The following is a 14,553-nucleotide window of genomic DNA, read 5'->3' on the forward strand; positions in this document are numbered from 1 at the left end:
TGCTTCTCCAACTATTAAAATATTCAAATTAATAAATTATTACAATGAACATCTGTGCTTTAAATGATTTGTAAAAAAATTATTTTCATTTACATATCTTGATTTTACTCAAGTTCTCCATATTTCCCAGTGACATGATATTGAATCATGTATCCTGGCCCAGGATGGCTCCACATGCTGCCCTCCCTTCTCTGGGGGCTCCAATCCAGCACCACCTTATGGCCAACATGAATGAGACTTTGCAAACATTACGGGAAAAATAGAGTCACAGGAGAAACAATAACTATAATCAAAATTAAGAACGTTCCTGTAAAAAAAAATGTTGGTCACCTTGTTACAAGCATGGGGCGAGGTGAGGCCACAAGTCTCTATGGACTACACCACAAATCTCAACATATTACAATACTACACACTATTTCTTTTCAGATAAGTTTAATGTCCTTTTGAATCCTTAAATTGAACCTGCTCCTTGAAGGCAGTGCATTCCATACCTTAACCACCCACTGCATGGGGGAAAAAAGGGTTTTTCTCACACTACTTTAAATCTATGCCCACTAGTACGTGAGCCTTTTGCAGATGGGAATAGCTTTCCCCCATCTATTCAATTCAGACCCTTCCTGATTTTGAACCCAGGACCTCAGAATATATTTAATAAGTAAATAGCTTGAGGAAAGTTTTTTGTTCCCCAGAAAGTACACAGAATGAACTGCTGGATCTGCAATTTAAAAATGGAGATCTCCAATGAAAATTCTTTGGAATAATTTTATGGAATTGTGACATAGCAAGCAGAAAAATGAAACAGTAGCATTTGGCTTCCATGACTGCTCACATATGTTAACGTTCCTCTCTCAGGTTTTTTTGTCACACTCCTTGAAATCTGTGTCAATACCCTTCTCCTCAAAAACAATCCTTGTACGATGGTCCCTGTCCTTTTGGGAAAGCAGCTATATTCTATGTTGGGTGCTGATCCCTTTAAAAACTAGGTTCTTCTACAAGGTGATTTCTTGTAAAAAGCAGCCAGATTCCAGTAATTTAGCATATGACCAAGTTGATTGGGAGATAAACAATAGCAAGGGATTGTGCACACACGCGAGAAGGAGAGAGGTAAAGAGAAAGGAAGTTCTTAGATACAAGACTCCAGAGAAGATAACAATTATGAGAGTCCTGAGCCGAGGTTTTAATAATTTCTTTTGTGGGATATTGCTGCCAATGCCAGCATTTCTTACCATTCCTAATTGCCCTTCAAATGAATGGCTGTTAAAAGTAAACCACATTGCTGCGAATCTGGGGTCACCTGTAGACCAGACCAGGTAAGGATGGCAAATCTCCTCCCTCAACGGCATTAGGTAATATCCCTTTTCCACATCAATAATACACTTTCACGATCCCCATTGCAGGTACTAACTTTCAATTCCAATTATTTCTTAATTAATTTATTGTCCATCAGATTCCATTGTGGAATTTGAACCGACATCCCCAGAGCGTTTCCCCATCCCCTGCCCTTCTCCTCGCCCCTTCCCTGGTCTGCTAGTCTGGTTTCTCCAAAACCATTCACCACTCCTCATTGTTGGGGACTGGCTGCAGTCCTAGCAGTGGGCATTGCTTCTGATGGCATTGATGAGACCAGAGTGCTGCCAGCTATTTGATTGGCCAGCAGTTCTGGGAGGTCGGACCTCCTCCCCGGATGTGGCAGTAGGCCCAATGCCTGCCAATTTACAGCCTGCTGGTCATTAAATAGCTGTAGGGAGACCCTCTGAAATAAAGCAAAGCTCGCCCTGGCTTCTTCACCAAAACGAACCCCACAGCCCATAAAATCCAGCCCTATAACTCTCCCCATCCTTCTCAACCTTTCTGCAGTCTTTGATACAGGGGATCATCTCATCCTCTAAAACATCTATACCGTTGTCCAGCTGGCTGTAATGACACTCACCTGGTTCTATTGTAATCTACCTAATCATTTCCAAGGAATCGCCATTTCCACAATGTTATCTCCCGTCTTCCCCAAGGGGGTGTCCAATCTATACTTGGGCCTCTCCTACTTCTCATCTACATACTGCCCCTTGGTGCTATCATCCAAAAACACAACATTGTTTCCACGTGATGGCTGATAACACTCACAACCTCACCACCACCTCTTTTGAACCCTCCAGTGTCTCTGTATTGGCCGCTTATCTGACCGACACCTGGTTCTGCATTAACAAAAATTTCCTCCAATTAGCTATTGGCAACATTGAAGCTATTATTTTTGGTCCCTGACACAAACTCCCCTCCATCACTAGCAATTCCATCCCTTTTCCTGACAAGATGTCCTGAGGCCAAACAAGATTGCGCGCAACCGCAATGACATATTTCGCCAAAATGAGCTTTCAACCATAAGCCTGCTGTCACCTATTTCCACCTTCACAATGTTACCCTTGTCCACCTCTGACTCAGCAATTCTTCTGTTGAAACTCTCATCAATGCTCTCGAGCACATACTTGACCAATCCTTGTTAAACATCACATCATTCAAAGCTCTGCTGCTCATGTCCGAACTTGTACCTAATGCCGGTTGCCCAATAACTCTCTTTTCATTAACTGAGAGTCAGCGGGGCAGCACGGTGGCCTAGTGGTTAGCACAACCGCCTCACGGCGCTGAGGTACCAGGTTCGATCCCGGCTCTGGGTCACTGTCCGTGTGGAGTTTGCACATTCTCCCTGTGTCTGCGTGGGTTTCGCCCCCACAACCCAAAAATGTGCACAGTAGGTGGATTGGCCATGCTAAATTGCCCCTTAATTGGAAAAAATAATTGGGTAATCTAAATTTATAAAAAAAAACAAAAAAAAAACTGAGAGTCAGCATAGGCCAAACAGCAGCCCCATTTTAAAATGCTTGGCTTTCAAATCATTCTATGGCCTGGCTCCTCCCCCATCTCTGTAATCCCCCTACCCGCCCTTCAAACCGGAGATATCTTGGCTCTGAATCTTGGCCTCCTGCTTGTCCTGAATTTTAACTGCTCCACCGCCAATGGCCATGCCTGCAGATGTCTAAGACACAAGCTCTGGAATTCTGTTACTCATTATCTTTGTCTCGCTACCTCACCTTCCTCCATTAAATTTACTTCTTAAAACTACTTAGTTGATTAAGCTTTTCGCCTCTGTCCCAATGTCTCCATCATATTTTCTCTTGTAATATATCTCAGTGAAGCACCTTCGGATATTTCCGTATAATAATGGTGCATTATAAATGCATGTTGTTGTTTTTGCTCATCCTTAAGAAATTTCTCCATGCTTTAAAAATTATATTGTTGCAGCTACATTTGATAGACCAAGACAATATCTCAGGATTACCACTCGCAGGATTGCCATCCTTTCATGCAAAGATTGCACTTACAAAACATGCAATTTATGCAAAAGTAAACACAAAGATCATCCAATGAAAATAGATCCACAGAATAGACATGCATCCAAATCTTGGAGGAAGGAAAATAAATCAAATTTTAATAAAGCTAGAGAGAAACAAAGGATGGAGGAAACAAGCTCAAATCACACCATACTTACTTATCAAAACTATCACTGTTCTTTATAAAATTGTCCAACTTTTCTGTGGCGTAATCTACTACATCAGCGTGAATTTCAATCCCATGGTTTAACCCAAAGGGGCCTAGAAAGCAAAGGATATTTAAAGATCAGAAGATTGCAAACCTTATTGAATTGAAACAATCTATTTTCTCAACACAATACAGATCTGGGTGAGCAAAGCCAGTTAACCTATTAACTCATAATTCTAAATTATTATTTTTTTTTTAAATCACCTAGACTCAGTGCTAGTACGTTCAGAGTCAGAGATTGTGAATTCAATTGTAAAGCTTGAGCAAATAATCTCGATTGACATTCCAGTGTAATACTGAGTGAGAACTGCATTATTAGACGTCTCTTATTATGTGCTGGACAGTAAATTGTGGTTCAATCGGTGTGCTCAGATGAACTTAAAAGATCCTAGGAAAGATTTTTAAATGAGTTGGAAATTCTTCCAGTATTCTAGCCATATCTCTTCCCCAATTAACACCATCAAAATATATTAGTCAGAAACAAATGTGCAGCTCTGTACAAATCCACAATGACCGGACAATAAGAATATTAATTAATTAATGACGTAAAGGTGGCCTACCCTAAAGTCTATTCCTGGTGTTGAAAATTCAGCAAGAGGGCAGCAAGGTGGTGCAGTGGTTAGCACTGCTGTCTCACGGCACCAAGGACCCAGGTCCGATTCCGGCCGTGGGTCACTGTCCATGTGGAGTTTACACATTCTCCCTGTGTCTTTGTGGGTCTCACCCCCACAACCCAAAATGTGCAGGGTAGGTGGATTGGCCATGTTAAATTGCCCCTTAATTGGAAAAAATAAAATTGGGTACTCCCAATTTTCTTTTTAAAATTCAGCAAGAACATTGATATTAATCCTAAATTTGCCTTTAACCAGCTTGAACATTGACCATCATCACATTTTAGCATGAAGTAATTTATTTTTTGTAAATCATATATACTTCAATTGCTTACTTTCACAACTGAAGAATTCAAGTATTTGTCATTCATCAATTAATTTGTTATGTTAGGGACCAGTCTGATTTTCCCATCACATCTCCTGGGTTTGAATATCTAATTTGCATTACTGGGTTCAAAAATGGGCATTTTACCCAGATGAACTCTAACTAGAGCACCAGACAGTTTCAACAAAGTATCCTCAGATTTGTACTGTATTGACATACCTCACTGTTATTAATGATTGACATTTCAGTCAAAAACTATTTCTCATTTTGCACAGGACAATTTTTTTTCTGAGGATGCCTAATACAGAAGAGAATTGCATCAATTACAAGACAACATGCAGAATAGACACGTAACTGGCAAATGAATTTCAACACGAGTGTAACATTCAATTTTGGTAAAATAAGTAAGGTCACATATTGCTTGGAAAACAAAAACCTAAATGGAATAGAAAAATAAAAGAATCTGGTATTACAAATAGATCACTGAAATATGGCACGAGTCCCAAATGTACCGCCTATGCAGCCCATCGAGCCTGGCCAGCCATTTAATGAATCATACCTAATTTGTAGCCTAACTCCATATTTTGGAGGGTCAATGCAGACCCGATGGGCCGAATGGCCTTCTGCACTATTGGGATTCCATAATCTATGATGTGGAGATGCCGGCGTTGGACTGGGGTAGGCACAGTAAGAAGTCTTACAACACCAAGTTAAGACCAATAGGTTTGTTTTGAATCACTAGCTTTCGGAGCGCAGCTCCTTCCTCACCTGAGGAAAGAGCTGCGCTCGAAAAGCTAGCGATTCAAAACAAATCTGTTGGACTTTAACCTGGTGTAGCAAGACTTCTTTCTATAATCTATGACCTGCTTTTGGCCCATATCCCCGAATATCTTTGCTGAACAAAAATCAATCTCGGATTTAAAATTAACAACTGTTCTAGCTTCAACTGTTGTTTGCCTTCCAAACCTCGAACATCTTTTGAGTGAATAAGTGCTTCCTAACATCTCTCCTGAATGGTCTAGCCCTAATTTTAAAGTATGCCCCCTATAGTTTTAGAATCTCCAACCAGTGGAAATAGTTTATCTTTATCTACCCTATCTTTCCCTATTAATATATTGAATACTTAGATCAGATCACCCCATAACCTTCTAAATTCACAAGATTTCACGGTTTTGAAGATTTACTGTACAAATTCAACAAAGTTATACAATGTACAATATCGGTCTTATACTCTATATTCAGAATTAACATGAGGTAGCTATGAATTAACAGGCAAACAGTGATCAACCACATCACATTAGGTGGATCCCACAGATTTCTCAGCACTGTACCCAGACGTCAGTGATCACTGGGAGTCACAAAATTTCAGTAAAACCTCTTCCCCTCTGGAGGGATTTCAACTCTTTCATTTTTGAAGATCTAGCCTCTGAATTCCCTCAAAAGCTGTTCTGGCACGGACTGCCTGAATGACTGCCCCAGCAACTGCTCACCTCATGATGGTTCAAGTCCTTCTCCCGAGACTGTGGTCTATGAGATTCTTAAACTTACCCTCCCATCTTTAATCACCAGCATGCTCCCAACTTTCGCAAACCGCTAGCTTCACTAAGCTGGCACTGCCCTGGTTTCTCCGAACTCCAGTCTCCTGGTTGCACTAAGCTATAAGTGGCTTCCAGGGCTTCTCTGAGCTCCAACTGCCATCAGCACAGCAATCCTCTGTAACCTTCTCAGTGCCCAAAGACTTCCCCTGAGCACAGACTGCACCGACCAGCTTTGAGAGTTGCAAACCACATGACATCCAAACTGCAATCATCGAATACGCCGGACAGTTCCAAGAGCTTTTCAGAAACCCAACTGCCTGGAGCCTGCTAACAGCTGCACAATTTTGGCATGGAGCCTCTTCCCCTGCTTCAGAACAGTCTCTCACAGCAAACACACTGATAGATTGAAACCAGAAAACCTGCTCCACCCATCTCCATGACTACATAGGCTTTGACGGTTCACTGAATCCTTTAAAATTAATTCAGATCCAACTCCCAAAGCAAAACATCTCTCTGGACTGCACTTAATTTTAAGCAGTGAAAATGCCACGTTTCCAATTTTCCGGCTATTCCGGCTAACTGAAGCCCTGCTGTTTTATGACACTTAATTTTCTAGATGTTAAGCCAGTATGTGAATATGGTCCCAGCCTTTTACTTCAAGCTACTTTAGTTACACTTATCCCAGTTTCTACAGTTAAAACCTTAATCTTCCTAAAACAAAACAATACCTCTAGAATAGTAACCTGAACCATGAACTCAATATTTGTCACAGGATTGCACTATCACTATCTACCAAAACAGCACATTCGTTAGCACTGCTGCCTCACAGCGCCAGGGACCCAAATTCGATTTTGGCCTTGGGCGACTGTGTGGAGTTTGCAGATTCTCCCTACGTCAGCGTGGGTTTCCTCTGGGTGCTATGGTTTCCTCCCACAGTCCAAAGATGTGCAGGTTAGGTGGATTGGCCATGATCATACGGGGATAGGGCAGAGGAATGGGCCTATGTGGTGTGATCTTTCCCGGGTGTTGGTGCAGACTTGATGGACCGAATGGCCTCCTTCTACGGATTCTATAGTTTGGGAACATTTGACCTAAACCACTTCAACATCGTTAAAGTTCGCAAATAATGATAGCAATATATTACCAAAATGACATCAGTATTGAATCCAGGTAGATCAGTGTTTTCACACAATATCAATCTTAATTTGACCAAGATTCTTAGGGCACACAGTCGGGTTTATTAAATTGCTGGGAACAACAAATTTAGGTCAATATCAAAATAGCCTTACAGAACCGAGATTCTTACAACAAGCTAAGCACACAAATCAGAAAAGCCCTACTGGTAGTGAGGCAACAGATTAAAATTACCAACTGTAGCTCCATTGTGTAGTAAAATTTAATTTCATCCATAAACTAGGATAACATTCTTAATGTGGAATCATTGGAGACTAGCGGTCACAATATACCATTGCAATTATTTGGTAATCAGCAAAAGTAAGAACAGGGACAAAAATAGATACTATTTCAAAATCACATCAGGAAAACAGAAGTAGACAAAAAGCACTGCTCAACAAGAGGTAGGGCCTTTCTTCTTTCTGAATGATATGTAAATCTTCCACACAACACAAAGTTAAGTTTGATTGGCTTCCTGAAAATCATGTGATTTTAGTACACAAAAAAATTGTCATGTCAGGGGTGGGCACGGTCAGATCCAATTCCTTACCATTCAATACAACTGTAGTGCTAATTTATTTTGATTTCAGGCGCAACACTTAACACATTAAGTATGATAAGTAGCCATAAATCTCAACCTCTGGTTGTTGGGTCCTGTCGTCCTTTATCCATTGAATGAAATGAAAATGAAAATCGCTTATTGTCACAAGTAGGCTTCAAATGAAGTTACTGTGAATAGCCCCTAGTCGCCACATTCCGGCGCCTGTTCGGGGAGGCTGGTACGGGAATTGAACCGTGCTGCTGGCCTGCCTTAAATGCATATCAAATATTGGAATATTGTGTACAATTCTGGGCACCGCACTACCAGAAGGATGTGGATACTTTGGAGAGGGTACAGAAGCGGTTTACTAGGATGTTGCCTGCATGGAGGGCATGAGTAGAGGCAAGATAAACTCAGTCTGTTCTCACTGGAATGACGGAGATTGAGAGGTAACCCGATAGAGGTCTACAAGATTATAAACGGCATGGACAAAGTGGATAGTCAGATGCTCTTTCTGAGGATAGGAGAGTTTAGTACTCGGGGACAAAGATTTAAAGTGCATGGGGAAAAGTTTAGAACAGATGTGCGAGGCAAGGTTTTTTTTTACGCAGAGGATGGTAAATATATGGAACATGCTGCCTGGGGAGGTAGTGGGAGCAGGTACGATAGCAACATTTAAGGGGCATATAGACAAATATATGAATAGGGTGTGAATGGAAGGATATGACTCTGTAAGTGCATACGGTTTTAGTTTAGTCAGGTACCTTGGTCGGTGCAGGCTTGGAGGGCCAAAGGGCCTGTTCCTGTGGTGTATTGTTCTTTGCTGAATCAGAAAGATCCAATAGATAGATAATTCACCATCCAACAGGTGCAAAGTAAAGATGGCAGGGTCCCTATAGAAAATCCAAAACACCCACTGCCAGACAGACAGCCATGATATCATTACGTGCAACAAATCAACCATAACCAGTAATGCACAGTAAATATTTCAGTATTATTCCAGGTTCCTGCCTTGCAAATGGAACTTGATCTAGAGATGCCAGGAAACTTCACTGGTGTTCTTTCCTGAAAGAATGTACCAATGTAAAATGCCTTCCAGCCACCATATATCCACTATTCAATTATTAGCATACCGTAGATCGTTCAGCTTTAGGAAACAGACAACAGTCTAGACTTTTAAAGAAATTTAGTTTTGACGTCACAGCACTTTAAAGCTCTGTGAACATCATCACAGTGAAATCTGCAGATGTAGCTGCAGATAAAACACAGCCAACAATTCCTTTACTCAACAATTCAGGACAAGCGGCCTGCTTGATTGACACCACATCTACCATTAAACATTAACTCCCCACATCGGTGTTTTTCAAACTTTTTTCCCCAGCACCCATTTATGCCAACCGGCCGACCTTTGCGACCCACGCCACATTCACCTTTAATGTGAAGGGGGAGCCTGCTTGGTTGTAACAAGTCCACAGAGGCAGAAGTCCGGTCACCAGATTTCCTTTTATTTACAAACCCAACAGCAGAACAACCATAACCATTCAGTCTGCTGTCTACACCGGCAGTGCAGAAGATCTGACACTCCCTGTTATATACACAGAAAAGGCCACTAATGAGGGGACTCGTATTCTAATAAGCCAATCTCAAAGGCCTGGCCTAAGTCAGTACATCGGTCCTCACGATCTCACTACATCAGGTTCACAAGAGGAAAGGGCAATGTACATATCAGGTGCAGACTTCAGCCAGTTCTTCTGTGCTATTTTCATCTTTGTGAGAATGGAAAATTCAACCTCGCACATGTAAGTCATCATGAAGGGCAATAGCAACAAAATGCTTGTTTGAATCAGCACTGGATACTCCTGGGAAATGCTACTCCAGAATGCGGTCAGTCTCATGGGTTTTTGACATGTTTGTAATGTACTGTCACAAGTCAGGTACTGTAGCTTAGTCTTTTATTTTGGAATCAGCTGTAAATTAATAGCGGACTCTGGGTCTCAAGCTCAAAATAAATTTTTGACCCACCACTTCTCTTTCAAAATCGTAAATTCTTATTTGACAGTACTTCCCTGCATATAACACACATGGGCTTTGCATCCTTATTTGCAGTGGCACACTTGACAAGCCGTACCTTAAGAAATCATCTTTATACTGCTTGGTTCCTAAATTAAGTTTCTTCTTGGTACGCTGATAACCAGAGCTTGGAGCTCTATCCAGAGCTTGGAGCTCTATACAGAGCTAACACTAGCACTGATCTGTCCTGCCTTGGGACTCTCCTTTGCAGCTCTCTCCAGCAGATTAAATTGAGATCCTGGCCTGTAGATACTCTGCCCAATTGGGTCTTTGGCAGTCTCTTTCTTATAAGAAAACAATTCATCTTCAGAGTGCACAGGAGCTAAAAAATGAAGAATCTCTTCTCTATGATTTGACGGCAAAAGCATCTACATACAGGGCATGTGATGTCAACTATACATGCATGACGCGTGAGCCGCTTACTGCTGTCGTTTCTGGCCGGAGGACTGCATGCATCCTCAATTGCTTTTCATTTAAAATATGGCAGTCGCCGCCATTCTCAATAAAAGTGCCAGTAGCAGCCGCTGGGTGCTTCTCCAGTGAGCGGGACCATGACGATCAATCGCTGCGCGCCCCTCTCGAAACTAACTTTGAAACCCTGCCCTACGTCACCGAGGTACAGTGGCTTCAGTGTGTACCATCGATAAGATGCATTGCAGCACCTTATCAAGGTTCCGTTGGCAGCACTTTCCAAACCCATGACTTCTACCACCCTGAAGAATAAACATAGAAAAAATAGGAGCAGGAGATGGCCATTCAGTCCTTCGAGCCTGCTTTGCCATTCATTATGATTGATCATCCTAATCCCATTCCCCCCCAATATCCTTTGATCTCTTTCGCCCCAAGTGCTATATCTAACTGATTCTTGAAAACATATAATGTTTTCGCTTCAACTACTTCCTGTGGTAATGAATTCCACAGGCCGACAACTCTCTGGGTGAAGAAATTTCGCCTCATCTCTGTTCTAAATGGTCTACCCCATATCTTCAGACTGTGATCCCTAGTTCTGGTCACCCCCTCCCCAACAGGAAAATCCTTCCTGCATCTACCTTGTCTAGTCCTGTTAGATTTGATAAGTTTCTATAAAATCCTCCGTCATTCTTCTGAACTCCACGGGCAGCACATGGCACAGTGCTTAGCACTGCTGCTGACAGGGCTGAGGACCCGGGTTCAAATCCCGGCCCTGGGTCACTGTCCGTGTGGAATTTGCACATTTGCCCCGTGTCTGTGTGGGTTTCACCCACACAACTCAAAGATGTGCAGGTTAGGTGGATTGGCAACGTTAAATTGTCCCTTAATTGGGAAAATAAATAATTGGGTGCGCTAAATTTATATTAAAAAAAATAAAAATTCTTCTGAACTCCAGCAAATACAAATCTAACCAATTCAATCTATCTTCAAAGGTCAGTCCCGCCATCCCAGGAATCAATCTGATAAACCTTTGCCGCACTCCCTCTAGAGCAAGAACATCCTTCATCAGATAAGGAGACCAAACCTGCATACAATATTCCAGGTGTGGCCTCACCGAGGCCCTGTATAATTGCAGCAGGACATCCCTGTTCTTGTACTCTAATCCTCTCGTAATGTAGGCCAGCATACCATTTGCCTTCTTTACCACATACTGTAACTACGTGCTTACCTTCAGTGACTGGTGTATGAAGACACCCAGGTCTCGTTGCACATTCCCCTCTGCCAATTTATGGCCATTCAGATAATAGTTTTGCCTTCTCATTTTTGCTACCAAGTGGATAACCTCGCATTTCTCCAAATTATACTGCATCTGCCATTAATTTGTCACTCAACTTGTCCAAATCACACAGAAGGATCTCTGCATCCCTCTCACACATTTCACCCTCCCACCCAACTTGCTGTCATTTGCAAATTTGGAGATATTATATTTTGTTACCTCATCTAAATCATTTATATTGTGAATAGCTGGGGCCCCAGCACCGATCCCTGCGGTACCCCACTAGTTACTGTCTCCCAATTCGAAAAAGATCTGTCAATTCCTATTCTTTGTTTTTGTCTGCCAATCAGTTTTCGATCCATTTCAATACACTATCCCTAATCCCATGCGCTTTAAAGGCAGCAGATGCATGGGAACACCACCACCACCTGCAATCCCTTCCAATTCGCACACCATCCTGATTTGGAATTATATCCCTGTTCTTTCACTATCACTGGATCAAAACCCTGGAACTCCCTTCCTAACGGCACAGTGAGTGAACCTACACCATATGGTCCGCCACGATTGAGAAAAGCAGCTCATCGCCACCTTCTTTAAGGGTAATTCGGGGTGGGTGGGTAATAAATGACGGCCTGGCCAGTGAAGCCCACATTCCATGAAAGAATTTTAAAAATAGTTGGAACTGCAAATCATATGAAATGAAATGAAGAGAAAATCGCTTATTGTCATGAGTAGGCTTCAATGAAGTTACTGTGAAAAGCCCCTAGTCGCCACATTCCAGTGCCTGTTCGGGGAGGCTGGTACAGGAATTGAACAGTGCTGCTGGCCTGTCTTGGTCTGCTTTAAAAGCCAGCGATTTAGCCCAGTGTGCTAAACCAGCCCCTGAGTATATATCATATACTCAGACAGAAGAACAGTGTTCACATACATTTTGGGACCTTTTCCATCTTATTCCAGATAAGTTTTTTATTTTGATTAATTCCCATAAGCAAGATGTAGTTCCCCATAGTAAAGAACAACAAACAAAAAACCTTGCTGTTAACTATTTTTGCTACTCGGACTCTGTGCTTGCCCAGAATTAATAAGTGAATATATATTTATATAACAGAATTACACCTTGTGCAAATCAGATTAAAGAACCTTATTGAAAAATAAAGAACCTATGTACCAGACCATTATCCTGTGAATAACTTTCTTATCTGCAGTTCTTTCCTAATAGTCCTTTCTAACCACAGTATTCAGCAATCTACCTTTTTTCTGAAGGTTCAAACTGGAATGACTCAACTCAACTTGAATAATTTTAGTTTATTAAATACGCTTGAAAACAGTTGGCAAAGCTTCATGGATTTCAATTAACAACATTCAAGACTAACAGTCAGTCATATATTATTGGACAATTCACATGGTGTGCATTTGTTTGAATGCGACTTGGCTATTTTCCTCTGCTAAAAAGCCAGACCAAACTGTCCTAAACATCTGCATCAAATTAGGCTGAGACATGGAATTTAACCAGTGTGTTTTTAAATTCTTTGGTCTAGGTTTTCAAATCTGGTTGAATAACTGCCAATTTGGCAATAGGCAGATCTTCTGGGTTCAGGTTCACTTAAGTATTTGGGAGTGCTTGGCTGTATTTCTGCAGTCACTAGATCATGAAACTCCTCAGAAGGGGAAGGAAATTGCCGTAGCATCAGCATAAAGTGACCACGGTACCTTTCCGCCAATCCAAAATCGTATTTTTGCCATAGAAAATCTAGATGTTTTGGTTTTGTGAACTGCCTTTATTGCACGTGTTTTGAGTCTGCAGACAATAACTACTTTTTCACCCTGATAGGGTAAAGTTTGGTAAGGGTAAAGTTTGGTAATGGCTCCTGTAATGGAGGAGATTGCTGCACGAGATTCCTTGCAAAAACCACTTAGGGACCTTCAGAGCCCAAGTACTGTACTGTTTACCAAGAATAGAGAATTCCAAAAAAATCATCAATTAAGATTCACCTAAAATATCTCAAACAAGCAGAAGACAAAGATAATATGCTAATTAGTGATGTTATTGGATTAATAGTCCCAAGGCCTGGAATGTGGCAATTTAAGAATTTGAATCTAGCTTTAAAGTTCCAGTAATATAAAGCTGGTATCTGTAAAAATAAAAAGGAAATTCTCAGATTATCATTACAATCCAACTGGTCAACTAATGTCCCATAGAGTAGGGCACCTGGGGCTGAATTCCCATTCAGCTGAACAAGCATTATAGGTGGGCTTGCAGGCAATCTGGCAGAGAGCGGCATACCATTTGCCAAGATGTTCCCACCTCTGGGCCATTTTCATAAGAGGCTGCTTTTGTTTGGACGGGGTGGGGTGCAAGAGTGGGCGGCAACCCACCCACATGCAGCAGAGTAGGCTACTCAAAGAGCCCAAGAACCTATTATGGCTACTCTTCCGATACCGATTGGAATTTTCGAGTTGGCATGCAGAACCCCTTGCTGAAGCCGAAATTTGGCAGATTAATGGAGACGACCAGCAGGCAGCAGACTATTGGCTCAGTGCTCCTTTATAGCTCCTACTAAACCTCCCGCCTCAGGAGATGGCCAATCATTCTAAATTGGACAGCAACTGCCACTAACTGATCAACTTCTTAAAAATTGCTCTGGAACCAGGCAATGATGCAATGTGGCGTCAGGAACCAAAAAAATACAACACGACGATCCTGACCCATAAATAAAATCTCAGCCCTTGATGACTTTACCTGGTCTGTCATAAGTGAATCTTGTCCTATGTCAACATGGATCCCATTGTGGGATCACCTTCACCACATGGACTGAAGCAATTCCAGATTTCCCAATGTCGTCCTAATGTAACTAGGGATAGGCCTCGACAGCAACACACCAAAATAATGTTTAAAAAACCACAGATAATTTCAAGGCTCCCTGGTAACTTCCAGGATAACTGAAAGCTAAATCATCAGAAGTCTTGTTTCTCAAGCAGTCACAAATTGTTGCAAGCAATTCCATACAGGTCATTCTCTG

The 14,553-nt window shown here is 41.7% G+C and overlaps 1 protein-coding gene across 12 annotated transcripts in view; it reads right to left on the reverse strand.

Moving 5' to 3' along the window:
- pcmtd1 (protein-L-isoaspartate (D-aspartate) O-methyltransferase domain containing 1) overlaps positions 1–14,553 on the reverse strand; it is a 101,091-nt gene that overhangs the window by 13,786 nt on the left and 72,752 nt on the right. For all 12 annotated transcript variants that reach the window (XR_005462063.1, XM_038809337.1, XM_038809328.1 and 9 more), the window contains one exon: positions 3,539–3,641. Coding sequence is in view for 8 of the 12 variants with exons in the window: in XM_038809328.1 (XP_038665256.1) it covers positions 3,539–3,641 (103 nt within the window). In the remaining 4 variants the exon portion in view is untranslated. The remainder of the gene's footprint in view (positions 1–3,538; positions 3,642–14,553) is intronic.

The sequence above is a fragment of the Scyliorhinus canicula genome, chromosome 10, assembly GCF_902713615.1.
Source record: "Scyliorhinus canicula chromosome 10, sScyCan1.1, whole genome shotgun sequence".
NCBI classification, from domain to species: Eukaryota; Metazoa; Chordata; class Chondrichthyes; order Carcharhiniformes; family Scyliorhinidae; genus Scyliorhinus; species Scyliorhinus canicula.